Source organism: Oncorhynchus gorbuscha, linkage group LG21 (genome assembly GCF_021184085.1).
Source record: "Oncorhynchus gorbuscha isolate QuinsamMale2020 ecotype Even-year linkage group LG21, OgorEven_v1.0, whole genome shotgun sequence".
NCBI classification, from domain to species: domain Eukaryota; kingdom Metazoa; phylum Chordata; class Actinopteri; order Salmoniformes; family Salmonidae; genus Oncorhynchus; species Oncorhynchus gorbuscha.
Genome location: NC_060193.1, coordinates 2,641,499 through 2,668,481, shown reverse-complemented (window position 1 = coordinate 2,668,481; position 26,983 = coordinate 2,641,499). Strand labels below are relative to the sequence as shown.

The 26,983-nt window shown below is 48.5% G+C and overlaps 1 protein-coding gene across 1 annotated transcript in view; it reads right to left on the bottom strand.

Annotated features, from left to right (window-relative positions):
* Nucleotides 1-26,983, bottom strand: part of LOC124008836 (zinc finger protein 827-like) — a 55,286-nt gene that overhangs the window by 3,953 nt on the left and 24,350 nt on the right. Inside the window, exons 2-12 of the mRNA XM_046320416.1 lie at nt 24,719-25,101; nt 24,309-24,472; nt 23,654-23,825; nt 23,489-23,546; nt 22,991-23,142; nt 21,353-22,214; nt 20,953-21,198; nt 14,315-14,565; nt 7,362-7,502; nt 4,209-4,329; nt 3,428-3,712 (exon numbers count right to left, since the gene is read on the bottom strand). Of these exons, the coding sequence (XP_046176372.1) occupies nt 7,476-7,502; nt 14,315-14,565; nt 20,953-21,198; nt 21,353-22,214; nt 22,991-23,142; nt 23,489-23,546; nt 23,654-23,825; nt 24,309-24,472; nt 24,719-25,101 (2,315 nt within the window). The 3' untranslated portion in view covers nt 3,428-3,712; nt 4,209-4,329; nt 7,362-7,475. The remainder of the gene's footprint in view (nt 1-3,427; nt 3,713-4,208; nt 4,330-7,361; nt 7,503-14,314; nt 14,566-20,952; nt 21,199-21,352; nt 22,215-22,990; nt 23,143-23,488; nt 23,547-23,653; nt 23,826-24,308; nt 24,473-24,718; nt 25,102-26,983) is intronic.

Sequence of the window (26,983 nt, the reverse complement as noted above, 5' to 3'; positions counted from 1 at the left end):
GAGGAGAGGAGAGGAGAGGAGAGGAGAGGAGAGGAGAGGAGAGGAGAGGAGGGAGGAGGAGAGGAGAGTAGTGGAGAGGGGAGGAGTGGAGAGGAGGAGAGGAGAGTAGTGGAGAGAGGAGGAGTGGAGAGGAGGAGTAGAGAAGAGAGGAGGAGAGGAGAGTAGTGGAGAGAGGAGGACTGGAGAGAGGAGCAGTGGAGAGGAGTGGAGAGAGGAGGAGAGTAGTGGAGAGGGGAGGAGTGGAGAGGAGAGTAGTGGAGAGAGGAGGAGTGGAGAGGAGGAGTAGAGAAGAGAGGAGGAGAGGAGAGTAGTGGAGAGAGGAGGAGAGGAGAGAGGAGGAGTGGAGAGGAGAGGAGAGGAGAGGAGAGCAGAGGAGAGGAGGAGGAGGAGAGGAGAGGAGAGGAGAGGAGGGAGGAGGAGAGGAGAGGAGAGGAGAGGAGGGGTGAGGAGAGGAGGGGTGAGGAGGAGAGGAGAGGAGAGCAGAGGAGAGGAGAGGAGAGGAGGGGTGAGGAGAGGAGAGGAGGGGTGAGGAGAGGGAGAGGAGGGAGGAGGAGAGGAGAGGAGAAGATGGGTGAGGAGAGGAGAGGAGAGGGAGAGGAGAGGAGAGCAGAGGAGAGGAGAGGAGAGGGTGAGAGGAGAGGAGAGGAGAGGAGAGGAGAGAGAGGAGAGGAGAGGAGAGGAGAGGAGAGGAGAGGAGAGGAGAGGAGGGGAGAGGAGAGGAGAGGAGAGGAGAGGAGAGGAGAGGAGAGGAGAGGAGAGGAGAGGAGAGGAGAGGAGAGGAGAGGAGAGAGGAAAGGAGAGTAGTGGAGAGAGGAGGAGAGGAGAGGAGAGGAGAGGAGAGAGGAGGAGTGGAGAGAGGAGGAGTGGAGAGGAGAGGAGAGGAGAGAGGAAAGGAGAGTAGTGGAGAGAGGAGGAGAGGAGAGGAGAGGAGAGGAGAGAGGAGGAGAAGAGAGTAGTGGAGAGAGGAGGAAAGGAGAGGAGAGTAGTGGAGAGAGGAGGAGTGGAGAGAGGAGGAGTGGAGAGGAGTGGAGAGAGGAGGAGAGGAGAGAGGAGGAGTGGAGAAAGGAGGAGAGGAGAGGAGAGTAGTGGAGAGAGGAGGACTGGAGAGAGGAGCAGTGGAGAGGAGTGGAGAGAGGAGGAGAGGAGAGTAGTGGAGAGGGGAGGAGTGGAGAGGAGGAGAGGAGAGTAGTGGAGAGAGGAGGAGTGGAGAGGAGGAGTAGAGAAGAGAGGGAGGAGGGAGAGTGGGAGTGGAGAGAGGAGAGGAGAGGAGAGGAGAGGAGAGGAGATGAGGAGAGGAGAGGAGAGAGGAGAGGAGCAGAGAGGAGAGGGAGGGAGAGAGGAGGAGAGGGAGAGGAGGGGAGGGTGAGGAGAGGAGAGGAGAGGAGGGGTGAGGAGAGGAGAGGAGGGGTGAGGAGAGGAGAGGAGGGGTGAGGAGAGGAGAGGAGGGGTGAGGAGAGGAGGGGTGAGGAGAGGAGAGGAGAGGAGAGGAGAGAGGAGGAGAGGAGAGTAGTGGAGAGAGGAGGAAAGGAGAGGAGAGAGGATGAGAGGAGAGAGGAGGAAAGGAGAGGAGAGTAGTGGAGAGAGGAGGAGTGGAGAGGAGTGGAGAGAGGAGGAGAGGAGAGTAGTGGAGAGGAGTGGAGAGGAGTGGAGAGAGGAGGAGAGGAGAGTAGTGGAGAGAGGAGGAGAGGAGAGGAGTGGAGAGAGGAGGAGTGGAGAGAGGAGGAGTGGAGAGGAGTGGAGAGAGGAGGAGAGGAGAGGAGTGGAGAGAGGAGGAGTGGAGAGGAGGAGTAGAGAAGAGAGGAGGAGAGGAGAGTAGTGGAGAGAGGAGGAGAGGAGAGAGGAGGAGTGGAGAGGAGTGGAGAGAGGAGGAGTGGAGAGAGGAGGAGTGGAGAGAGGAGGAGAGGATAGTAGTGGAGAGAGGAGGAGAGGGGAGGAGAGTAGTAGAGAGAGGAGGACTGGAGAGAGGAGCAGTGGAGAGGAGAGGAGAGTAGTGGAGAGGAGAGTAGTGGAGAGGGGAGGAGTGGAGAGAGGAGGAGTGGAGAGGAGGAGAGGAGAGTAGTGGAGAGAGGAGGAGTGGAGAGGAGGAGTAGAGAAGAGAGGAGGAGAGGAGAGTAGTGGAGAGAGGAGGAGAGGAGAGAGGAGGAGTGGAGAGGAGTGGAGAGAGGAGAGGAGAGGAGAGGAGAGAGGAGAGGAGCAGAGAGGAGAGGAGTGGAGAGTGGAGGAGAGGAGAGGAGGGGTGAGGAGAGGAGAGGAGAGGAGGGGTGAGGAGAGGAGAGGAGGGGTGAGGAGAGGAGAGGAGGGGTGAGGAGAGGAGAGAAGGGGTGAGGAGAGGAGGAGAGGAGAGAGAGGAGAGGAGAGAGGAGGAGAGGAGAGTAGTGGAGAGAGGAGGAAAGGAGAGGAGAGGAGAGGAGAGAGGATGAGAGGAGAGAGGAGGAAAGGAGAGGAGAGTAGTGGAGAGAGGAGGAGTGGAGAGGAGTGGAGAGAGGAGGAGAGGAGAGTAGTGGAGAGGAGTGGAGAGGAGTGGAGAGAGGAGGAGTGGAGAGAGGAGGAGAGGAGAGTAGTGGAGAGAGGAGGAGAGGAGAGGAGTGGAGAGAGGAGGAGTGGAGAGGAGTGGAGAGAGGAGGAGTGGAGAGGAGTGGAGAGAGGAGGAGAGGAGAGGAGTGGAGAGAGGAGGAGTGGAGAGGAGGAGTAGAGAAGAGAGGAGGAGAGGAGAGTAGTGGAGAGAGGAGGAGAGGAGAGAGGAGGAGTGGAGAGGAGTGGAGAGAGGAGGAGTGGAGAGAGGAGGAGAGGAGAGTAGTGGAGAGAGGAGGAGAGGGGAGAGGAGGAGTGGAGAGAGGAGGAGTGGGAGAGAGGAGGAGAGGGGAGAGGAGGAGTGGAGAGGAGTGGAGAGAGGAGGAGCGGAGAGAGGAGGAGCGGAGAGTAGTGGAGAGAGGAGGAGCGGAGAGTAGTGGAGAGAGGAGGAGAGGAGAGTAGTGGAGAGGGGAGGAATGGAGGAGAGGAGAGGAGTGGAGAGAGGAGGAGAGGAGAGGTAGTAAATGGTTAGGATAGAGGAGAAAGCAGTAAGGTAAGGCAGTAGTATACACTGGTTAACACTCAGCCAGTCAGTCAGATAGTTACGAAGTTAGTTAGTAGTCAGTCAGCTAGTTAGTTTGTTTGTTAATCAGTAGTCAGTCAGTTATCAGTCAGTTTGCTAGTTAGTTAACCAGTAGTCAGTCAGACAGTTAGTTAGTTAACCAGTAGTCAGTCAGTCAGCCAGTTAGTTAGTTAGTTGGTTAGTTACTTAGTTAACCGGTAGTTAGTTAGTCAGTTAGTTAATTCATTGGTTAACCAGTAGTTAGTTAGTCAGTCTTTCAGTTAGTTAGTTCGTTAACATGTAGTTAGTTAGTTAGTCAGTCAGTTAGTTAGTTAGTTAGTGGTTAACCCTCACCTGAGCTCTCCAGATTGTGGGCTGTCTCTTCCATCAGGTAAGTCTTTGGGGGTGTGGCCTCCCAACAGGTGTGTCTGTAGGTAGTCTTGGCTCGCTGCCTCTCCAAGAGTGTGAGAGCTGGCGTGAGCCCTCATGGCGTGAGCCCTCATGGCCCGCTCCTCACTGGTGGAGTGATCACACACACTGCAGCGGAGGGTGAACGCATCGCGCTCCCATTCGCTGTGCTCCGTCATGTGACCAAGGAACAGGCTCCACCCCTCCAGCTCGAACCCGCACACATGACACCTAAAGGGGAGGGGCAATGATCATCGTAGTGTGTGTGTGTGTGAGTTACCTGTAGTAGTAGTTACCTGTAGGAGTAGTCACCTGTAGTAGTAGTTACCTGTAGTAGTAGTTACCTGTAGTAGTAGTTATCAGTAGTAGTAGTTACCTGTAGTAGTAGTTACCTGTAGTAGTAGTTACCTGTAGTAGTAGTAGTTACCTGTAGTAGTAGTAGTTACCTGTAGTAGTAGTTATCTGTAGTAGTAGTTATCTGTAGTAGTAGTTACCTGTAGTGGTAGTAGTCACCTGTAGTAGTAGTCACCTGTAGTAGTAGTCACCTGTAGTAGTAGTTACCTGTAGTAGTAGTTATCTGTAGTAGTAGTTACCTGTAGTAGTAGTTACCTGTAGTAGTAGTTACCTGTAGTAGTAGTAGTTACCTGTAGTAGTAGTCACCTGTAGTAGTAGTTACCTGTAGTGGTAGTAGTCACCTGTAGTAGTAGTCACCTGTAGTAGTAGTTACCTGTAGTAGTAGTTGAAGCCGGCGGTGTGTGTTTTAGAAGTGTGTGAAGCCAGGTGATGGTTGAGACTCCTCTGACACTGGGCTTGGTACGAACACACTGGACATCTATACCTACTGACTACTGGGAGAGAGGGAGGAAAGAGGGTGAGGAAAGAGAGAGAGAGAGTAGAGGGGACAGAGAGAATAGGTGGGAGAGAGAGGGGGGGGTATGACAGAGAGGGAGGAGGGGTAAGACAGAGATGGGGGAGGGGTGAGATAGAGAGGGAGGAGGGGTAAGACAGAGAAGGAGGAGGGGTAAGACAGAGGGAGGAGGGGTAAGACAGAGAGGGAGGAGGAGGGGTAAGACACAGAGGGAGGAGGAGGGGTAAGACACAGAGGGAGGAGGGGTAAGACAGAGAGGGAGGAGGGGTAAGACAGAGAGGGAGGAGTGGTAAGACAGAGAGGGAGGAGGGGTAAGACAGAAAGGGAGGAGGAGGGGTAAGACAGAGAGGGAGGAGGGGTACGACAGATAGAGAGGAGGGGTAAGACAGAGAGGGAGGGGGGTAAGACAGAGAAGGAGGAGGGGTAAGACAGAAGGAGGAGGGGTAAGACAGAGAGGGAGGAGGGGTAAGACAGAGGGAGGAGGGGTAAGACAGAGAGGGAGGAGGGGTAAGACAGAGAGGGAGGAGGGGTAAGACAGAGAGGGAGGAGTGGTAAGACAGAGAGGGAGGAGGAGGGGTAAGACACAGAGGGAGGAGGAGGGGTAAGACAGAGAGGGAGGAGTGGTAAGACAGAGAGGGAGGAGGGGTACGACAGAGGGAGGAGGAGGGGTAAGACAGAGAGGGAGGAGGGGTAAGACAAAGAGGGAGGAGGGGTAAGACAGAGAGGGAGGAGGGGTAAGACAAAGAGGGAGGAGGGGTAAGACAGAGAGGGAGGAGGGGTAAGACAGAGGGAGGCGGGGTAAGACAGAGGGAGGCGGGGTAAGACAGAGAGGGAGGAGGGGTACGACAGAGAGGGAGGAGGGGTAAGACAGAGAGGGAGGAGGGGTACAACAGAGGGAGGAGGAGGGGTAAGACAGAGAGGGAGGAGGGGTAAGACAAAGAGGGAGGAGGGGTAAGACAGAGAGGGAGGAGGGGTAAGACAGAGGGAGGAGGGGTACGACAGAGGGAGGAGGAGGGGTAAGACAGAGAGGGAGGAGGGGTAAGACAAAGAGGGAGGAGGGGTAAGACAGAGAGGGAGGAGGGGTAAGACAGAGGGAGGCGGGGTAAGACAGAGAGGGAGGAGGGGTACGACAGAGAGGGAGGAGGGGTAAGACAGAGAGGAGGAGGGGTACGACAGAGAGGGAGGAGGGGTAAGACAGAGAGGGAGGAGGGGTAAGACAAAGAGGGAGGAGGGGTAAGATGGAGAGGGAGGAGGGGTACGACAGAGAGGGAGGAGGGGTAAGACAGAGAGGGAGGAGGGGTAAGACAAAGAGGGAGGAGGGGTAAGACAGAGAGGGAGGAGGGGTAAGACAGAGGGAGGAGGGGTATGACAGAGGGAGGAGGAGGGGTAAGACAGAGAGGGAGGAGGGGTAAGACAAAGAGGGAGGAGGGGTAAGACAGAGAGGGAGGAGGGGTAAGACAGAGGGAGGCGGGGTAAGACAGAGAGGGAGGAGGGGTACGACAGAGAGGGAGGAGGGGTAAGACAGAGAGGGAGGAGGGGTACGACAGAGAGGGAGGAGGGGTAAGACAGAGAGGGAGGAGGGGTAAGACAAAGAGGGAGGAGGGGTAAGATGGAGAGGGAGGAGGGGTAAGACAGAGGGAGGCGGGGTAAGACAGAGAGGGAGGAGGGGTACGACAGAGAGGGAGGAGGGGTAAGACAGAGAGGGAGGAGGGGTAAGACAGAGAGGGAGGAGGGGTAAGACAGAGAGGGGAGGGGTAAGACAGAGAGGGAGGAGGGGTAAGACAGAGGGAGGAGGGGTAAGACAGAGGGAGGAGGGGTAAGACAGAGAGGGAGGAGGGGTAAGAGAGAGAGGGGGAGGGGTAAGACAGAGAGAGGGGGAGGGGTAAGACAGAGAGGAGGAGGAGGGGTAAGACACAGAGGGATAAGGGGTAAGACAAACAGGGAGCAGGGGTAAGACAGAGAGGGAGGAGGGGTAAGACAGAGGGAGGAGGGGTAAGACAGAGAGGGAGGAGGGGTAAGACAGAGAGGGAGGAGGGGTAAGACAGAGAGGGAGGAGGAGGGGTAAGACAGAGAGGGAGGAGGAGGGGTAAGACAGAGAGGGAGGAGTGGTAAGACAGAGAGGGAGAGGGGTAAGACAGAGAGGGAGGAGGGGTAAGACAGAGAGGGAGGAGGGGTAAGACAGAGGGAGAGGGGTAAGACAGAGGGAGGAGGGGTAAGACAGAGAGGGAGGAGGGGTAAGACAGAGAGGGGAGGGGTAAGACAGAGAGGGAGGAGGGGTAAGACAGAGGGAGGATGGGTAAGACAGAGGGAGGAGGGGTAAGACAGAGAGGGAGGAGGGTAAGAGAGAGAGGGGGAGGGGTAAGACAGAGAGGGGGGAGGGGTAAGACAGAGAGGGAGGAGGAGGGGTAAGACACAGAGGGATAAGGGGTAAGACAAACAGGGAGCAGGGGTAAGACAGAGAGGGAGGAGGGGTAAGACAGAGGGAGGTGGGGTAAGACAGAGAGGGAGGAGGGGTAAGACAGAGAGGGAGGAGGAGGGGTAAGACAGAGAGGGAGGAGGGGTAAGACAGAGAGGGAGGAGGAGGGGTAAGACAGAGAGGGAGGAGGGGGGGTAAGACATAGAGGGAGGAGGGTAAGACAGAGAGGGAGGAGAAGGGGTAAGACAGAGAGGGAGGAGGGGTTAGGCGGCTTGCGTGAGAACAAATAGGATTACTATTTGACCTCTAACTCCCACAGGGTGCTATTTGACCTCGAACCCCACAGGGTGCTATTTGACCTCTAACCCCACAGGGTGCAATTTGACCTCTGACCACAGTGTGCTATTTGACCTCTAACCCCACAGGGATGCTATTTGACCTCTAACCCCACAGGGATGCTATTTGACCTCTAACCCCACAGGGTGTTATTTAACCTCTAACCCCACAGGCTTTATTGTTAATGACTCAACCAGTGCCTGTGCCTCATACGGTGCCATATTACCTACATAGGGCCCACAGACAGTGTGTTCGCCTACCGTGCTGTGGTTTGTCTGGGGAGGGTTGAGTAAGGTCCCGCTGGTTCGGGCAGGTAGAGGGCGTGTGTGTAAAGGGCTTCTCCGCCACAGGACTAGAGAAGGATCCGTTTTCTTTCAGCTCGTTGGCTTTGCAGACTTTTTCTGAAGAGAAACAAGAACCAAATGTTAGTTTCTTAGACTGCTGTAGCATTTAGTTACCTAGACTGCTGTAGCATTTAGTTACCTAGACTGCTGTAGCATTTAGTTACCTAGACTGCTGTAGAATTTAGTTACCTAGACTGCTGTAGCATTTAGTTACCTAGACTGCTGTAGCATTTAGTTACCTAGACTGCTGTAGCATTTAGTTACCTAGACTGCTGTAGCATTTAGTTACATAGACTGCTGTAGCATTTAGTTACCTAGACTGCTGTAGCATTTAGTTACATAGACTGCTGTAGCATTTAGTTACGTAGACTGCTGTAGCATTTAGTTACCTAGACTGCTGTAGCATTTAGTTACCTAGACTGCTGTAGCATTTAGTTACCTAGACTGCTGTAGCATTTAGTTACCTAGACTGCTGTAGCATTTAGTTACCTAGACTGCTGTAGCATTTAGTTACCTAGACTGCTGTAGCATTTAGTTACCTAGACTGCTGTAGCATTTAGTTACCTAGACTGCTGTAGCATTTAGTTACCTAGACTGCTGTAGCATTTAGTTACCTAGACTGCTGTAGCATTTAGTTACCTAGACTGCTGTAGCATTTAGTTACCTAGACTGCTGTAGCATTTAGTTACCCTGTAGCATTTAGACTGCTGTAGCATTTAGTTACCTAGACTGCTGTAGCATTTAGTTACCTAGACTGCTGTAGCATTTAGTTTCCTAGACTGCTGTAGCATTTAGTTACCTAGACTGCTGTAGCATTTAGTTACCTAGACTGCTGTAGCATTTAGTTACCTAGACTGCTGTAGCATTTAGTTACCTAGACTGCTGTAGCATTTAGTTACCTAGACTGCTAGCATTTAGTTACCTAGACTGCTGTAGCATTTAGTTTCCTAGACTGCTGTAGCATTTAGTTACCTAGACTGCTGTAGCATTTAGTTACCTAGACTGCTGTAGCATTTAGTTACCTAGACTGCTGTAGCATTTAGTTACCTAGACTGCTTAGCATTTAGTTACCTAGACTGCTGTAGCATTTAGTTACCTAGACTGCTGTAGCATTTAGTTACCTAGACTGCTGTAGCATTTAGTTACCTAGACTGCTGTAGCATTTAGTTACGTAGACTGCTTAGCATTTAGTTTCCTAGACTGCTGTAGCATTTAGTTACCTAGACTGCTGTAGCATTTAGTTACCTAGACTGCTGTAGCATTTAGTTACGTAGACTGCTGTAGCATTTAGTTTCCTAGACTGCTGTAGCATTTAGTTACCTAGACTGCTTAGCATTTAGTTTCCTAGACTGCTGTAGCATTTAGTTACCTAGACTGCTGTAGCATTTAGTTACCTAGACTGCTGTAGCATTTAGTTTCCTAGACTGCTGTAGCATTTAGTTACCTAGACTGCTGTAGCATTTAGTTACCTAGACTGCTGTAGCATTTAGTTACCTAGACTGCTGTAGCATTTAGTTACCTAGACTGCTGTAGCATTTAGTTACCTAGACTGCTGTAGCATTTAGTTACCTAGACTGCTGTAGCATTTAGTTTCCTAGACTGCTGTAGCATTTAGTTACCAGACTGCTTAGTATTTAGTTACATAGACTGCTGTAGCATTTAGTTACCTAGACTGCTGTAGCATTTAGTTACCTAGACTGCTGTAGCATTTAGTTTCCTAGACTGCTGTAGCATTTAGTTACCTAGACTGCTGTAGCATTTAGTTACATAGACTGCTGTAGCATTTAGTTACCTAGACTGCTGTAGCATTTAGTTACCTAGACTGCTGTAGCATTTAGTTACCTAGACTGCTGTAGCATTTAGTTACCTAGACTGCTGTAGCATTTAGTTACCTAGACTGCTGTAGCATTTAGTTTCCTAGACTGCTAGCATTTAGTTTCCTAGATTTAGTTACCTAGACTGCTGTAGCATTTAGTTACCTAGACTGCTGTAGCATTTAGTTACCTAGACTGCTGTAGCATTTAGTTTCCTAGACTGCTGTAGCATTTAGTTACCTAGACTGCTGTAGTATTTAGTTACATAGACTGCTGTAGCATTTAGTTACCTAGACAGCTGTAGCATTTAGTTACCTAGACTGCTGTAGCATTTAGTTTCCTAGACTGCTGTAGCATTTAGTTACCTAGACTGCTGTAGTATTTAGTTACATAGACTGCTGTAGCATTTAGTTACCTAGACTGCTGTAGCATTTAGTTACCTAGACTGCTGTAGCATTTAGTTACCTAGACTGCTCTACCATTTCACGGCTTCATTTTGTGGTATAATTTCTGACACAAATGCTTTAATGACAAACTCTGGGAATGCAACAATAACATTGTGGTTAACATATGATATACACACTGAGTGGACAAAACATTAAGAACACCTGTTCTTTCCCTGAGACTGACCAGGTGAATCCAATCAGTGTAGATGTAGGGGAGAAGACGGGGTTAAAGAAATATTTTTTAAGCCTTGAGACAATTGAGGCATGGATTGTGTATGTATGCCATTCAGAGGGTGAATGGTCAAGACAAAAATATATAAGTACCTTTGAACAGGGTAGGGTAGTAGGTGCCAGGTGCACCGGTTTGTGTCAAGAACTGCAATGCTGCTGGGTTTTTCACGCTCAACAGTTTCCTGTGTGTATCAAGAAATTATGTCAAATGATGTCCAGCCAACTTGGTATAATGTGGGAAGCATTGGAGTCAACGTGCGCCAGCATCACTGTGGAACGCTTTCGACACCTTGTAGAGTCCATTACCCGACAAATTGATGCTGTTCTTATGAAGGTGTCCTTAATGTTTTGTACATGCAAGTGTATACTGTGTGTACCTGACAGTTGGTAGAAGGTTCTAGAGTGTAGTTAGAAGGTTCTAGAGTGTAGCAGAATTCTTTAGAGTGTGGTGGTTGTACCTGACAGTTGGTAGAAGGTTCTAGAGTGTCGGAGAAGGCTGTAGAGTGTGGTGGTTGTGCCTGACAGTTGGTAGAAGGTTCTACAGTGTAGTAGAAGGCTCTAGAGTGTAGTTAGAATGTTCTAGAGTGTCGTAGAAGGCTGTAGAGTGTGGTGGTTGTACCTGGCAGTTTGTAGAAGGTTCTAGAGTGTAGCAGAATTCTTTAGAGTGTGGTGGTTGTACCTGACAGTTGGTGGAAGGTTCTAGAGTGTAGTTAGGTTCTAGAGTGTCGTAGAAGGCTGTAGAGTGTGGTGGTTGTACCTGGCAGTTTGTAGAAGGTTCTAGAGTGTAGCAGAATTCTTTAGAGTGTGGTGGTTGTACCTGACAGTTGGTGGAAGGTTCTAGAGTGTAGTTAGGTTCAAGAGTGTAGTAGAAGGCTGTTGAGTGGGGTGGTTGTGCCTGACAGTTTGTAGAAGGTTCTAGAGTGTAGTAGAAGGCTGTTGAGTGGGGTGGTTGTGCCTGACAGTTGGTACATTTACATTTAAGTCATTTAGCAGACGCTCTGGTTCTAGAGTGTTGTTAGGTTCGAGAGTGTAGTTAGAAGGTTCTAGAGTGTAGCATAATTCTTTAGAGTGTGGTGGTTGTATCTGACAGTTGGTAGAAAGTTCTAGAGCGTCTAAGGTGTCGAACATACGGCTCGCAGGTGATTTGAATAAAAACAATTCTAATACAAGATTGCAGGGGAAATGAGCTCAATATACTTTCAAATGACTAAAACCAAATCAAAAGGGTGTAGAAATTATAATGGACCCTCATTGAACAAAACCATAAATGCAACATGCAACAATTTCAAAGATTTTACTGAGTTACATTTCATAATAGGAAACCAGTCCATTTAAATACATTCATTAGGTCCTAATCTATGGATTTCACAGGACTGGGAATACAGATATGCATCTGTTGGTCACAGACACCTTAAAAAAGGTAGTGGATCAGAAAACCAGTCAGTATCTGGTGTGGATCAGAACACCAGTCAGTATCTGGTGTGGATCAGAACACCAGTCAGTATCTGGTGTGGATCAGAACACCAGTCAGTATCTGGTGTGGATCAGAACACCAGTCAGTATCTGGTGTGGATCAGAACACCAGTCAGTATCTGGTGTGGATCAGAACACCAGTCAGTATCTGGTGTGGATCAGAACACCAGTCAGTATCTGGTGTGGATCAGAACACCAGTCAGTATCTGGTGTGGATCAGAACACCAGTCAGTATCTGGTGTGGATCAGAACACCAGTCAGTATCTGGTGTGGATCAGAACACCAGTCAGTATCTGGTGTGGATCAGAACACCAGTCAGTATCTGGTGTGGATCAGAACACCAGTCAGTATCTGGTGTGGATCAGAACACCAGTCACTATCTGGTGTGGATCAGAACACCAGTCACTATCTGGTGTGGATCAGAACACCAGTCAGTATCTGGTGTGGATCAGAACACCAGTCACTATCTGGTGTGGATCAGAACACCAGTCAGTATCTGGTGTGGATCAGAACACCAGTCAGTATCTGGTGTGGATCAGAACACCAGTCAGTATCTGGTGTGGATCAGAAAACCAGTCAGTATCTGGTGTGGATCAGAACACCAGTCACTATCTGGTGTGGATCAGAACACCAGTCAGTATCTGGTGTGGATCAGAACACCAGTCAGTATCTGGTGTGGATCAGAACACCAGTCAGTATCTGGTGTGAATCAGAACACCAGTCAGTATCTGGTGTGGATCAGAACACCAGTCAGTATCTGGTGTGGATCAGAACACCAGTCAGTATCTGGTGTGATCACCATTTGCCTCACGCAGAGTTGATCAGGCTGATTGTGGCCTGTGGAATGTTGTCCCACAAATCTACAGGAGGGTTTCTCTCCAGGAACAGGGTTGGAGTTAAAACCTACAGGAGGGTTGGAATTAAAACCTACAGGAGGGTCTCTCTCCAAGAACAGGGTTGGAGATAAAACCTCCAGGAGGGTTGGAGTTAAAACCTCCAGGAGGGTTGGAGTTAAAACCTCCAGGAGGGTTGGAGTTAAAACCTACAGGAGGGTTGGAGTTAAAACCTACAGGAGGGTCTCTATCCAGGAACAGGGTTGGAGTTAAAACCTACAGGAGGGTCTCTCTCCAGGAACAGGGTTGGAGTTAAAACCTACAGGAGGGTCTCTCTCCAGGAACAGGGTTGGAGTTAAAACCTACAGGAGGGTCTCTCTCCAGGAACAGGGTTGGAGTTAAAACCTACAGGAGGGTCTCTCTCCAGGAACAGGGTTGGAGTTAAAACCTACAGGAGGGTCTCTCTCCAGGAACAGGGTTGGAGAGCCCTGTTTTAGAGTGTTGTGGGTACAATGGGTTTATACACTATAGAGTCATGTCATCATGGAATGATCTGTTACCAGAGGTTACTCAGTTATGTATAGAGTCATGTTATCATGGAATGATCTGTTACTAGAGGTTACACAGTTATGTATAGAGTCATGTTATCATGGAATGATCTGTTACTCAGTTATGTATAGAGTCATGTTATCATGGAATGATCTGTTACTCAGTTATGTATAGAGTCATGTTATCATGGAATGATCTGTTACTCAGTTATGTATAGAGTCATGTCATCATGGAATGATCTGTTACCAGAGGTTACTCAAGCAAAAAGCAAGTTTAGCTTTAAAAAACATATTGTATCACAGCACCTCTCCTCTTTCTAAAGCTCTCATTTAACTGGCTATATGAAGTATATGAATAGTGTGTAAATAGTATTTTTGTTGTCTCTTGGTGTCTTTAAAATATATAGGTATTTATTTGTTATGTCCTTGTCTATAACTGTTCTGTACTGTGTCATGTATTTGTATGGTTTATGTGGACCCCAGGAAGAGTAGCTGCTGCATGTGCGGTAACCAATAGGCGATCCTGATTAACTAAACCTGACGGTTGATAGAAGGTTCTAGAGTGTCGGTAGAAGGTTCTAGAGGGTTATGGGTACCTGATAGTTGGTAGAAGGTTCTAGTGTTGGTAGAAGGTTCTAGAGTGTTGGTACCTGACAGTTGGTAGAAGGTTCTAGAGAGTTGTGGGTATCTGACAGTTGGTAGAATGTTTTAGAGTGTTGTGGGTACCTGACAGTTGCTGGAAGGTTCTAGAGTGTTGTGGGTACCTGACAGTTGGTAGAAGGTTCTAGAGAGTTGTTGGTACCTGACAGTTGGTAGAATGTTGTAGAGTGTTGTGGGTACCTGACAGTTGCTGGAAGGTTCTAGAGTGTTGTGGGTACCTGACAGTTGGTAGAAGGTTCTAGAATGTTGTGGGTACCTGACAGTTGGTAGAAGGTTCTAGAGTGTTGTGGATACCTGACAGTTGGTGAAAGGCTCTAGAGTGTTGTGGGTACCTGACAGTTGGTAGAAGGTTCTAGACTGTTGTTGGTACCTGACAGTTGGTAGAAGGTTCTAGAGTGTTGTTGGTACCTGACAGTTGGTAGAAGGTTCTAGAGAGTTGTGGGTACCTGACAGTTGGTGAAAGGCTCTAGAGTGTTGTGGGTACCTGACAGTTGGTGAAAGGTTCTAGAATGTTGTGGGTACCTGACAGTTGGTAGAAGGTTCTAGACTGTTGTTGGTACCTGACAGTTGGTAGAAGGTTCTAGAGTGTTGTGGGTACCTGACAGTTGGTGAAAGGCTCTAGAGTGTTGTTGGTACCTGACAGTTGGTAGAAGGTTCTAGACTGTTGTTGGTACCTGACAGTTGGTAGAAGGTTCTAGAGAGTTGTGGGTATCTGACAGTTGGTGGAAGGTTCTAGAGCGTTGTGGGTACCTGACAGTTGGTAGAAGGTTCTAGAGTGTTGTGGGTACCTGACAGTTGGTAGAATGTTCTAGACTGTTGTTGGTACCTGACAGTTGGTAGAAGGTTCTAGAGTGTTGTGGGTACCTGACAGTTGGTAAAGGAGAGCAGAGGCCATTTTGACTGAGATGTCCTGGGAGAAGAGATCTCTCTGGAACAGATCCTGGTCTTCTTTAGGGAGGAGAGGTGGAGGGGTGTCTTCTCACCCCTCCCGGACTCTGCTCGCTCCCCTGGGGGCAGGATAGGGTCAGGTGTCACGCTGGGGGTCAGGGGGTCAATCTCCATAGGCTCCTCCTCCTCTTTCACCTTTAAACCCTGGACCACCACTTCCTGCTTCTCTGTAATTGGTGGAAGAGGGAAGAGGAGCAAGCATAAGGGACAGGGAGTCTATGTGTGTGTTATACAGTATGTGGACACCTGCTCGTCCAACATCTCATTCCAAAATCATGGGAATTAATATGGAGTTGCTGCTACAACAGCCTCCACTCTTCTGGGAAGGCTTTCCACTAGATGTTGGAACATTGCTATAACAGCCTCCACTCTTCTGCTAGATGTTAACAGCCTCCACTCTTCTGGGAAGGCTTTCCACTAGATGTTGGAACATTGCTGCTATAACAGCCTCCACTCTTCTGTGAAGGCTTTCCACTAGATGTTGGAACATTGCTGCTATAACAGCCTCCACTCTTCTTGGAAGGCTTTCCACGAGATGTTGGAACATTGCTGCTATAACAGCCTCCACTCTTCTTGGAAGGCTTTCCACTAGATGTTGGAACATTGCTGCTATAACAGCCTCCACTCTTCTGGGAAGGCTTTCCACTAGATGATGGAACATTGCTGCAGGGACTTGCGCCCATTCAGCCACAAGAGCATTAGTGAGGTCGGCACTGATGTTGGGCGATTAGACCTGGTTCGTAGTCGGCGTTCCAATTCATCCCAAAGGTGTTCGATGGGGTTGAGGTCAGGGCTCTGTGCAGACCAGTCAAGTTCTTCCACACGGATCTTGACAAATCATTTTTGTATGGACCTCGCTTTTTGCATGGGAGCAATGCACCTGTACATAGCCCATCTGTAAATAGCCCATCCAGTGTATATATAGTGTATAATGTGTATATGTAGTGTATATGTAGTGTATATAATGTGTGTGTGTATATATATATATATAGTGTTTATGTATATATGTATATGTGTATATATAGTGTATATGTGTATATATAGTGTATATGTGTATATGTAGTGTATATGTGTATATATAGTGTATATGTGTATATATAGTGTATATGTGTATATATAGTGTATATGTGTATATGTAGTGTATATAATGTGTGTGTGTATATATATATATAGTGTTTATGTATATATGTATATGTGTATATATAGTGTATATATAGTGTATATGTGTATATATAGTGTATATGTGTATATATAGTGTATATGTGTGTATGTGTGTATATATATATAGTGTATGTGTGTATATATATAGTGTGTATGTGTATATATAGCGTGTATGTGTATATAGTGTATGTTATATAGTGTGTATATAGTGTGTATGTGTGTGTATATATAGACCCCACTGGGGCTGTCATGGGTTAGCTACCCATGTTGGCAGTCTCCGACGCTGTTTCAGTATGTTGGAGACACCCGCTAAGTGCTACTGAAAGTCAACAAAGGAACATACCCCTAGAGCCTGCGAGAGCTGGGGCGCAAGATGGCTCAACGACTGATCACACGGTTACGGACCCAGGAACGGAAACGACTACGAGTAGGAACACAGCACATGAGACAACCATAACAGCAGCAGGACACACACTTCAGGTGTGCAGCTGTGGTTGGGAGAGAGTAACATCGGCAAGGGGGTTAAGGATCCATCAAGGGAGGAAAAGGTGCTTGTTAGAGAAGCAGAGACAGGGACCTCGCATTGACCAGTACTTCTTACGAAGCAGCCAGTCAAATCAGTCGAATGAAGCACAGCGACGGGACGCAAACCAAAGTTCGCAGAGCATCAGCACCCCTGTAACTGAGGAGGATAACACAAGCACAGAAATGCCGGTGGATGAACTCACCAACCACAGAGACCTCTAAAAGAGGAAAAGATCAAAGGGCACAGACCGAGTGTGAAGTGGCCCAAAGCCGTTGAAAAGAGAGAGTGGGAAACAATCAACAACGACCTGACAAAAATCTTGGAACAACAGGTAGGAAAAGCAGAGAAAAAGCTTGAAAGGATGGGAGACATTATCTACCACTAAGGAGAAGAGCGCTTTGGCGTAAACAAAAGGAGAAGTGGCAAGACACCTCCCGCACCAGCCAAATCTAGGAGACAGCAGGAGATCGAGATACTTGTCAGAGAGAGAAGGCAGCTGAGGAAGCAGTGGAAGAAGGCCTCTGATGCAGAGAGAGAAGGTCTCATGCTACTCCAAGCAAACATTAAATGTCGGCTGGCAACCTTGCGAAGAGCGGAAAACTTAAGGAAACTTCGTAGGAAGAAGGAACACTCAAGAACACGGTTCTATAAAAACCCCTTTAAGTTTGTCAAAGATCTCTTCGCAAAGGAAAAGTGCGGAATCCTAAAAACTACAAAGCCTGAACTGGAAGAACATCTGGAAAAGGTCCACCAGGACATGAAAAGGCATGAGCAGATAATCATCCCACATGACATCCCACCTATTCAACCACCAGAATTCAATCTGGACACTGACCCTCCAAAATGGAGGGAAGTAGAGAACGTTGTCCGAAGAGCAAGAGCGGCCTCGGCTCCTGGGCCTAATGGAGTACCATACAAGCTCTACAAGAACGCCCGGATGTTCTACGCTTTCTTTGGAGGCTCATGAGGATAGTGTGGCAGAAGGAAATAATACCAAAGGCATGGCGAAGGGCTGGTGGTGTGCTAATCCCGAAAGAGAAGGATGCGACAGACATCAGTCAATTCGACCAATCTCCTTCTCAACGTCGAAGGGAAGATCTTTTTCAGTATAATAGCACAGAGGCTGTCCACTTATCTGGAAAGGAACAAGTACATTGATACATCTGTACAGAAAGCAGGCATTCCTGGTTTCTCTGGTTGCCTGGAACATACTAGTATGATTTGGCACCAGATCCAAACAGCTAAGAAGGACAAGAGAGACCTCTATGTCATCTTCCTCGACTTGGCCAATGCCTTTGGCTCAGTTCCCCATGAACTCCTCTGGGAATCCTTCAACATTTTCCACGTACCAGAACCCATCACTACACTGGTAAAGGCCTATTTCCAAGACCTGCAATTGTGTTTCACAACACCTGACTTCACAACAACATGGCAGCGCTTGGAAGTAGGCATAATGGCAGGCTGTACAATTTCTCCTCTGGCCTTCACTATGGCCATGGAAGTCATCATCAGGGCATCGAGATGGGTGGTCGGTGGTGAGAGAACTAAGGAAGGGCTCCGTCTCCCACCTATCCGAGCATACATGGATGACATGACTACACTGACCACCACTGCAGCATGCACCAGGCGGCTACTTGCAAAACTGCAGGATAACATCAAGTGGGCACGGATGAAAATCAAGCCAAGCAAATCTCGAAGCATCTCCATAGTCAAGGGACAGCTTAAAGATGTGAGGTTCTGCATTGGAGATGACCCGATACCAACGGTGTCTGAGCAACCCATCAAGAGCCTGGGTAGATGGTACAACGAAAGCCTCCGGGATAAAGATCAAGTGCAGCAAGTAAGGCAGGACATCGCCGACGGTCTTGAGAACATCAACAAGACCCTACTGCCTGGGAGGCTCAAGCTCTGGTGCCTACAGTTTGGACTTCTCCCATGGGTAATGTGGCCACTCACCGTCTATGAGGTCCCAATAACAACAGTGGAGAAGATGGAGCGAACCATTACCTCATACGTGAAGAAATGGCTGGGTGTCCCACGATGCCTGAGTAACATCGGCCTCTATGGCAAAGGGGTCCTTGAACTACCTCTTACAAGTCTAACGGAGGAGTACAAGTGCTCTAAAGTAAGACTTCAGATGACATTGAAGGACTCCAAAGACCAGACCATTAGCAAGGCTGCACCTCCCCTACAAACTGGACGGAAATGGACATCATCCAATGCTGTGCAGCAAGCAACATCAGCCCTGAGACACCAAGACATTGTGGGGAATATCCAGCATGGAAGAGGAGGCTTTGGCCTGGCAGCAAGCAAACCAACGTTCCATAAGGCAACAACATCTGGAACGCAGGAAGCTGGTGGTCGAGGAGGTGCGAAGACAGGAGGAGACTGCAAGAAGTGCAAAGGCTGTCTCTCTTGCTAAACAAGGGCAATGGACGCGGTGGGAAGGCCTGGAGAGGAGAAAGATCAACTGGAGTGAGCTTTGGCAAATGGAGGCAAGCAACATCAGCTTCATCATAAGAGCTGTTTATGATGTGCTTCCATCACCAAAAAATCTACATCAATGGTATGGCGAGGACTCGACCTGCCCCCTCTGCCCAGCTCCAGCGACTCTCAGGCATATAATGACAGGTTGCAAGACCAGCCTCTCACAAGGCCGCTACACCTGGAGGCACAATCAGGTCCTCAAGAGCCTGGCTGCAGCACTTGAGACCAAGAGGAGTGCAACCAATTCATTACCTCCAAAAAACAAGCAATCCCGTCAAACAACAACATTCATCCGGGAGGGACAGAAAAGGCCCAAGTATCCTCCTACAAAGCCAGAAACTGGACACCTAGCTATGGCCCGGGACTGGAAGATGCTTGTCGATATTGGCCAGCAACTCATTTTTCCACCTGAGATTGCTTCTACCAACCTTAGGCCAGACATGGTACTCTGGTCCCCTTCACGAAAGGCTGTGTACATCATAGAGCTCACAGTCCCGTGGGAAAACTCTGTTGAAGAGGCCTACGAACGTAAGAAACTGCGTTACACAGAGTTGGCAGCAGACGCAACTCAGCGTGGCTGGAATGCAAAAGTCTGGCCAGTTGAAGTGGGATGCAGAGGATTCGTGGCTTCTTCCATCATCAGGTTGCTGAAAGAACTTGGAATCCATGGACAGGCTCTGCGGCAGACCGTCAGAGCAGTTTCTCAAGCAGCTGAAAGAGGTAGCCAGTGGATCTGGATCAAACGGAAGGACCCTTGCTGGGCTATAACTTCATGACCCCTCACCCCCACCTGAGAACTCAATTCAGATCCCTCCAACTTGAGGAGGGCATATGAGGTATGCGGTCAGCTGTATGGCTGGCTCAGAGAAGAGGACGCCCCTGCCTTGCACAGTCCTGTGGGACATCTTAATTGGGCATGGGACACAAGCTAAGGCTTGATCACCCTTTAGCTGGCCACCTTTGATGAGGGTGTTTAGTGATTAAAGGCTGAAACACCCACTGATTCGAAGGCACACTACTGAGGATGTGTCCCAAAAATTGACATCTTACCCCAGTCTAAGAAATAAGCCTCCCATGACACTCTGTCAACATCACGGCAAATCTCATGCGAGTGCATTCCATCTATTGGCACAATGGACAGTTTTTAACATCTCGTCCCGTGTTTTATGATTCTGTATATGTGTGTATGTATATGTATGCTGTATATATAGTGTATATATAGTGTGTATGTGTATATAGTGTATATATAGTGTGTGTGTGTATTTATATATATATTGTATATGTGTATATAGTGTGTATGTGTATATATAGTGTTTATATAGTGCGCCATGTGTGTGTGTATATATATATATAGTGTATATAGTGTATATGTGTATATATATAGTGTGTATGTATATATATATATATATATATATATATATATATACATATATATATATATATATAGTGTGTATGTGTATATATATATAGTGTATATAGTGTATATGTATATATATATAGTGTGTATGTGTATATATAGTGTTTATATAGTGTGTGTGTGTGTGTGTGTGTGTGTGTGTGTGTGTGTGTGTGTGTGTGTGTGTGTGTGTGTGTGTGTGTGTGTGTGTGTGTGTGTGTGTGTGTGTGTGTGTGTGTGTGTGTGTGTGTGTGTGTGTGTGTGTGTGTGTGTGTGTGTATATATATATATATGTAGTGTATATGTGTATATATATAGTGTGTATATATATCGTGAATATAGTGGGTATGTGTGTGTATACATAGTGTAAATGTGTATATATAGTGTATATAAAGTGTATGTGTGTATATAGTGTATATATAGTGTATGTGTATATATAGTGTATATTGTGTGTATATAGTGTATCTATAGTGTATATAGTGTGTATATGTATATATATATAGTATATAGTGTGTGTGTGTATATATATATATATATATATATATATATATATAGTGTATCGTGTATATAGTGTGTGTATATGTATATATATATAGTGTGTATATGTGTGTATATATATATATATATATATATATATATATATATATATATATATGTATGTGTATATATACTGTGTATAGTGTGTATATAGTGTGTGTATATGTATATATATATAATGTATAGTGTGTATAATATATGTATATATATATATCATGTATAGTGTGTATATGTGTGTGTGTGTATATATATATATATATATATATATATATATATATATACATATATATATATATATGTATGTGTATATATACTGTGTATAGTGTGTATATAGTGTGTGTATGTATATGTATGTGTATAGTGTATATAGTATGTGTGTGTGTATATGTGTATGTATATATATATATATAGATATATAGTGTATGTGTGTGTGTGTGTGAAGCCTACCAGACAGTCTCCTGAGCAGTTCAGAAGCCAAAGTGACACTGATGTCTTGCTCCAGCAGGCCTCTCTCCTCCTCTGGTCTGGTGAGGTGGGAGGTGGGGGGCTCAGGACTAGCCCCAGGCCCGTCTGGAGAGAGAGCCAGACCAGGCTCACCTGCCTGCTGCTGCTGCTGCCCAGGGCTCAGGTCCTCCTCCTGGGGCTCCTGCTTCACCACAGCCCCCGGCTCTACCCCGGCCTGCTGGGTGGCTGCTACAGGAGGGCGGGAGTGACAGTTAGGTGTGTGTGTGTGTGTGTGTGTGTGTGTGTGTGTGTGTGTGTGTGTGTGTGTGTGTGTGTGTGTGTGTGTGTGTGTGTGTGTGTGTGTGTGTGTGTGTGTGTGTGTGTGTGTGTACCTGAGAGTTACCTGAGAGTTTGATGAGCAGGTCGGAGGCGGTCTTAGTGTTGATGTCAGGGCTGAAGAGAGAGGTCGCCATGGGAATCATAATGTGTGTGTGTGTGAGGGGTGTGTGTGTGTGTGTGAGGGGTGTATGTGTGTGTGTGAGGGGTGTGTGTGTGAGGGGGCTGGGTGTGTGTGTGTTTGGTGTGTGTGTTCTGCGTTGGGGTGGAGAGGGGGACTCAGGGCGGGTATTAGCCTTGCGCCTGTTCCTCTTGAGGGTGAGAGAGGGGTGGAGGGGGGTTAGATGGTGAGAGACGAGAGGGGTTGAGAACTCCCTCTCTTGAGGCTCCTCTTTTACACGGACTTCTTTATCTCTCCCCTTTTCTCTCTCTCCCTCCCTTTCTCCCGCTCTCTCACCCTGCCTCTCTGCCTGCCTCTCTTCCTTCCTCTCTCCCTCCCTCTCTCCCTGCCCCTCTCCCTCCCTCTCTCCCTGCCCCTCTCCCTCCCTCTCTACCTCCAGGGCTTCTTGCTTCACAGTGGCAGGGTACAGAGGAGTTTGACTGGAGGAGTAGCAGAGAGCAGTGTCGAGGGATCTGGGGGAGAGCTGTACTCTACACCCAGGCTTCAACACGGCCTGCTCAGGGGAATGGCTCTTTCCCTCTTCCTCGTTCTTCATCTCTCCCTCCTTCTCCCTCTCCTCCTCTGTCTCTCTTTCCTCCTTCCCCTCGCGGCCTCTCTCCGTGTGTGTTTCCTGTGTGAGAGTGTGTGTGTCTCCGGGGTTAGTTCTCTGGTGGCGTCTCATGTGCAGCTTCAGGCTGAAGAGGCGGAGTGAGGTGAAAGGGCAAAGGTCACACTGAAACTCCTCCCCTTTCTCCTGCTGCCTGTGAACCTGAGAGAGAAAGAGAGAGATAACTGTCTTAAATATAAATATTAAAATAATAAATACTACATATTGAGATGGTTGATGTGGATTCAGCTAAAAAAGTTTCGCCCGTGTGTCCGTGTCTGCTTGCACATGCGTGTGTATGTGTGTGTAAACCTTAATATGTGCTGTGTGTGTGTGTGTAAACCTTAATATGTGCTGTGTGTGTGTGTGTGCTGTGTGTGAACCTTAATATGTGTGTTTGGGGTGTGTGTGTGTGTGTGTGTGTGTGTGTGTGTGTGTGTGTGTGTGTGTGTGTGTGTGTGTGTGTGTGTGTGTGTGTGTGTGTGTGTGTGTGTGTGTGTGTGTGTGTGTGTGTGTAAACCTTAATATGTGCTGTGTGTGTGTGTGTGTGTGTGTGTGTGTGTGTGTGTGTGTGTGTGTGTGTGTGTGTGTGTGTGTGTGTGTGTGTGTGTGTGTGTGTGTGTGTGTGTGTGTGTGTGTGTGTGTGTGTGTGTGAACCTTAATATGTGCTGTGTGTGTGTGTGTGTGTGTGTGTGTGTGTGTGTGTGTGTGTGTGTGTGTGTGTGTGTGTGTGTGTGTGTGTGTGTGTGTGTGTGTGTGTGTGTGTGTGTGTGTGTGTGTGTGTGTGTGTGTGAACCTTAATATGTGCTTTGGGGTGTGTGTGTGTGTGTGTGTGTGTGTGTGTGTGTGTGTGTGTGTGTGTGTGTGTGTGTGTGTGTGTGTGTGTGTGTGTGTGTGTGTGTGTGTGTGTGTGTGTGTGTGTGTGTGTGTGTGTGAACCTTCATGTGCGCGGTCAGGTTGTCCTTGCGTGCGCAGCGGAAGGGACAGAGCTGACACTGTTGACTCTTTAACCCTGTGTGAACCGCCATGTGTCTCCTCCAATAGCTCTTCCTCTTCATCCGCAGACCGCACATGGAGCACTGGAATACACCTGGGGGGGGGCATACCGTTTCTATACTGTATGTTTGTGTTTGCACAGTAACACTTTCCAATGAAATCCCTTTACACACAGACAGTTTACACACAGACAGTTTACCTGAAATCCCTTTACACACAGACAGTTTACCTGAAATCCCTTTACACACAGACACCTGAAATCCCTTTACACACAGACAGTTTACCTGAAATCCCTTTACACACAGACAGTTTACCTGAAATCCCTTTACACACAGACAGTTTACCTGAAATCCTTTACACACAGACAGTTTACCTGAAATCCTTTACACACAGACAGTTTACCTGAAACCTTTACACACAGACAGCAGATGGTCCTCTACCTGCTGGTCCTCCAGGGTTGATCTCACCCAGGGGTTGGTGATCAGTAATGGATGCAGGCTGGGCATCTCCACCTGGGGCTGAGGAGGGGCTGAGCCCTGGTTCTCTGCCCGGGTTTGGTTCTCCTCCATGGGGCTAGGCTCTGGCCCCCTCTGGTTCTCCACTACCCTGGAGGAGCTCTGTTCTGTGAATTGAGACTGAGGATCGGGGGAGTGGAAGGAGAGGAAGGAGTAGGGGGAGGTAGAGCGCTGCTGGCCTGAGCCTGTCACCTCTGATCCGGTGACCTTAGAACCCTGACCTCGCAGGTTGACCTTCTGGGACAGGGCAGTGAGGGTGGAGCTAGCGGAGGAAGAGGGAGCAGAGAGGGGGCTGGGAAAGGAGTCCAGGGTCAGACACAAGCCCTCCTGCAACCCTGCACCTCCTGCAGCTATAGAGGAGGAGAGAGAGGGAGAGGAGGAGTGGACAAAGGAGGACGAGAGGGAGGGAGAGGAGGAGGAGGGGATAAAGGAGGAAGAGAGGGAGGGAGAGGATGAGGGGATAAAGGAGGAAGAGAGGGAGGGAGAGGAGGGGATAAAGGAGGAAGAGAGGGAGGGAGAGGAGGAGGAGGGGATAAAGGAGGAAGAGAGGGAGGGAGAGGAGGAGGAGGGGATAAAGGAGGAAGAGAGGGAGGGAGAGGAGGGGATAAAGGATGAAGAAAGGGAGGGAGACGAAGAGGGGATAAAAGAGGAAGAGGAGGAGGGGATAAAGGAGGAAGAGAGAGAGGAAGAGGAGGAGGGGATAAAGGAGGAAGAGAGAGAGGAAGAGGAGGAGGGTGCCGTGGGCCTGTTGTGTAGCACAGCATTGGCTGCTGCTGCTCTCAGCCTCTGGATGGCAGAGTCAGGGGAGAGTCGGCCCTCTTTACCCACCCAGGAGCACCCGAGGCTGGGCCACACATCCAGCCCTGCCGGCCTCCCATGGAAGTCCCTGGAGGAACACCCAGACACCTGCTGATTAGAGGAGACAGCAGCAGGAGAGGAGGAGGAGGAGAGGGTGAAAGAAAAGGAGGAGGAGGAGGTCTTGGCTACTCTCTGGGCCAGGGCGCTGAGCTGCAAAGAATGCTGGGAGAGAGGAGGGACATCTGGGAGTAAACCCAGCGGAGAAGAGTCTCCCTCTCTTCCTCCTCCTCCTCCTCCTCCTTCTCCTCCTTCTCTCCTTCCTCCCTTCATCCTTCCCTCTCCTCCCAGGGTCGTAACCCCAGGCTCCAGGGCACAGGGTGGGCTGGAAGCTAGCTCTCTACCCAGGCCTTGGAGAGGGTTCCCCCCACACAGCAGGGCCAGGATGGAGGAGAGGGACAGGTCCTTATCCAGAGGGTTATCCATGGTGTCCTGGCTGAGATCCTGGCCTAACCCCAGACCCGGGCCTCGATCCTGGACGACCATGGAAGAGGAGGTGGGTGTTGGTGTAGCGTTGTGGTCCAGTGGGTTGGAGGTCAGAGGGATGGAGGAGGAGGTGGGTGTAGGGGTCAGGGATGGGGGAGGTTTGGGGGAGGAGGTGGGTGTTCTTTCCTCTGCATCACTGACACAACTCATCTCTTTTTCTTCTGTGACTGTGTCTGCTGCTGGGGCCTTATCCCCACCTGATAGAGACAGAGACGGGGGGAGAGAGAGGAGGGAGAGGGGAGAGAGACAGAGGGAGAGAGAGGGGAGGGAGAGAGGAGGGGAGAGAGAGGGGAGGGAGAGAGAGGGAGGGGGAGGGGGAGGGAGAGGGGAGAGAGACGGAGGGAGAGAGGGGGAGGGAGAGAGGGGGAGAGAGAGGGAGGGAGAGAGGGGAGGGAGAGGGGGAGAGAGGGGGAGAGAGAGAGAGAGAGAGAGAGAGAGAGAGAGAGAGAGAGAGAGAGTTATGAAATGACCTCAGATCAGACAGTCGTCTACTGTACAGCGTTATGAAATTTTTATTTTTATTTATTTCACCTTTATTTAACCAGGTAGGCAAGTTGAGAACAAGTTCTCATTTACAATTGCGACCTGGCCATGATAAAGCAAAGCAGTTCGACAGATACAACGACACAGAGTTACACATGGAGTAAAACAAACATACAGTCAATAATACAGTATAAACAAGTCTATATACGATGTGAGCAAATTAAGTGAGAAGGGAGGTAAAGGCAAAAAGGCCATGGTGGCAAAGTAAATACAATATAGCAAGTAAAACACTGGAATGGTAGTTTTGCAGTGGAAGAATTGTAGAAATAGAAATAAGTAGAAATAAAAATAATGGGGTGCAAAGGAGCAAAATAAATAAATAAATAAAATACAGTAGGGAAAGAGGTAGTTGTTTGGGCTAAATTATAGGTGGGCTATGTACAGGTGCAGTAATCTGTGAACTGCTCTGACAGTTGGTGCTTAAAGGTAGTGAGGGAGATAAGTGTTTCCAGTTTCAGAGATTTTTGTAGTTCGTTCCAGTCACTGGCAGCAGAGAACTGGAAGGAGAGGCGGCCAAAGAAAGAACTGGTTTTGGGGGTGACTAGAGAGATATACCTGCTGGAGCGTGTGCTACAGGTGGGAGATGCTATGGTGACCAGCGAGCTGAGATAAGGGGGGACTTTACCTAGCAGGGTCTTGTAGATGACATGGAGCCAGTGGGTTTGGCGACGAGTATGAAGCGAGGGCCAGCCAACGAGAGCGTACAGGTCGCAATGGTGGGTAGTATATGGGGCTTTGGTGACAAAACGGATTGCACTGTGATAGACTGCATCCAATTTGTTGAGTAGGGTATTGGAGGCTATTTTGTAAATGAATAATAATAATAATAATAATAATAAATGCCATTTAGCAGACGCTTTTATCCAAAGCGACTTACAGTCATGTGTGCATACATTCTACGTATGGGTGGTCCCGGGGATCGAACCCACTACCCTGGCGTTACAAGCGCCATGCTCTACCAACTGAGCTACACAGGACCACCTGTGACATCGCCAAAGTCGAGGATTGGTAGGATGGTCAGTTTTACAAGGGTATGTTTGGCAGCATGAGTGAAGGATGCTTTGTGACCTCAGATCAGACAGTAGTCTACTGAACAGCGTTATGAAATGACCTCAGATCAGACAGTAGTCTACTGTACAGCGTTATGAAATGACCTCAGATCAGACAGTAGTCTACTGTACAGCGTTATGAAATGACCTCAGATCAGACAGTAGTCTACTGTACGGCGTTATGAAATGACCTCAGATCAGACAGTAGTCTACTGAACAGCGCTATGAAATGACCTCAGATCAGACAGTAGTCTACTGTACGGCGTTATGAAATGACCTCAGATCAGACAGTAGTCTACTGTACAGCGTTATGAAATGACCTCAGATCAGACAGTAGTCTACTGTACGGCGTTATGAAATGACCTCAGATCAGACAGTAGTCTACTGTACAGCGCTATGAAACATGGCTGTCTACAGTACACGGAGAGAGGCATTGTGGGTAGGTTTTTAAAACTAAGGTTTGTAATCTGAATATGTGCTTCATATT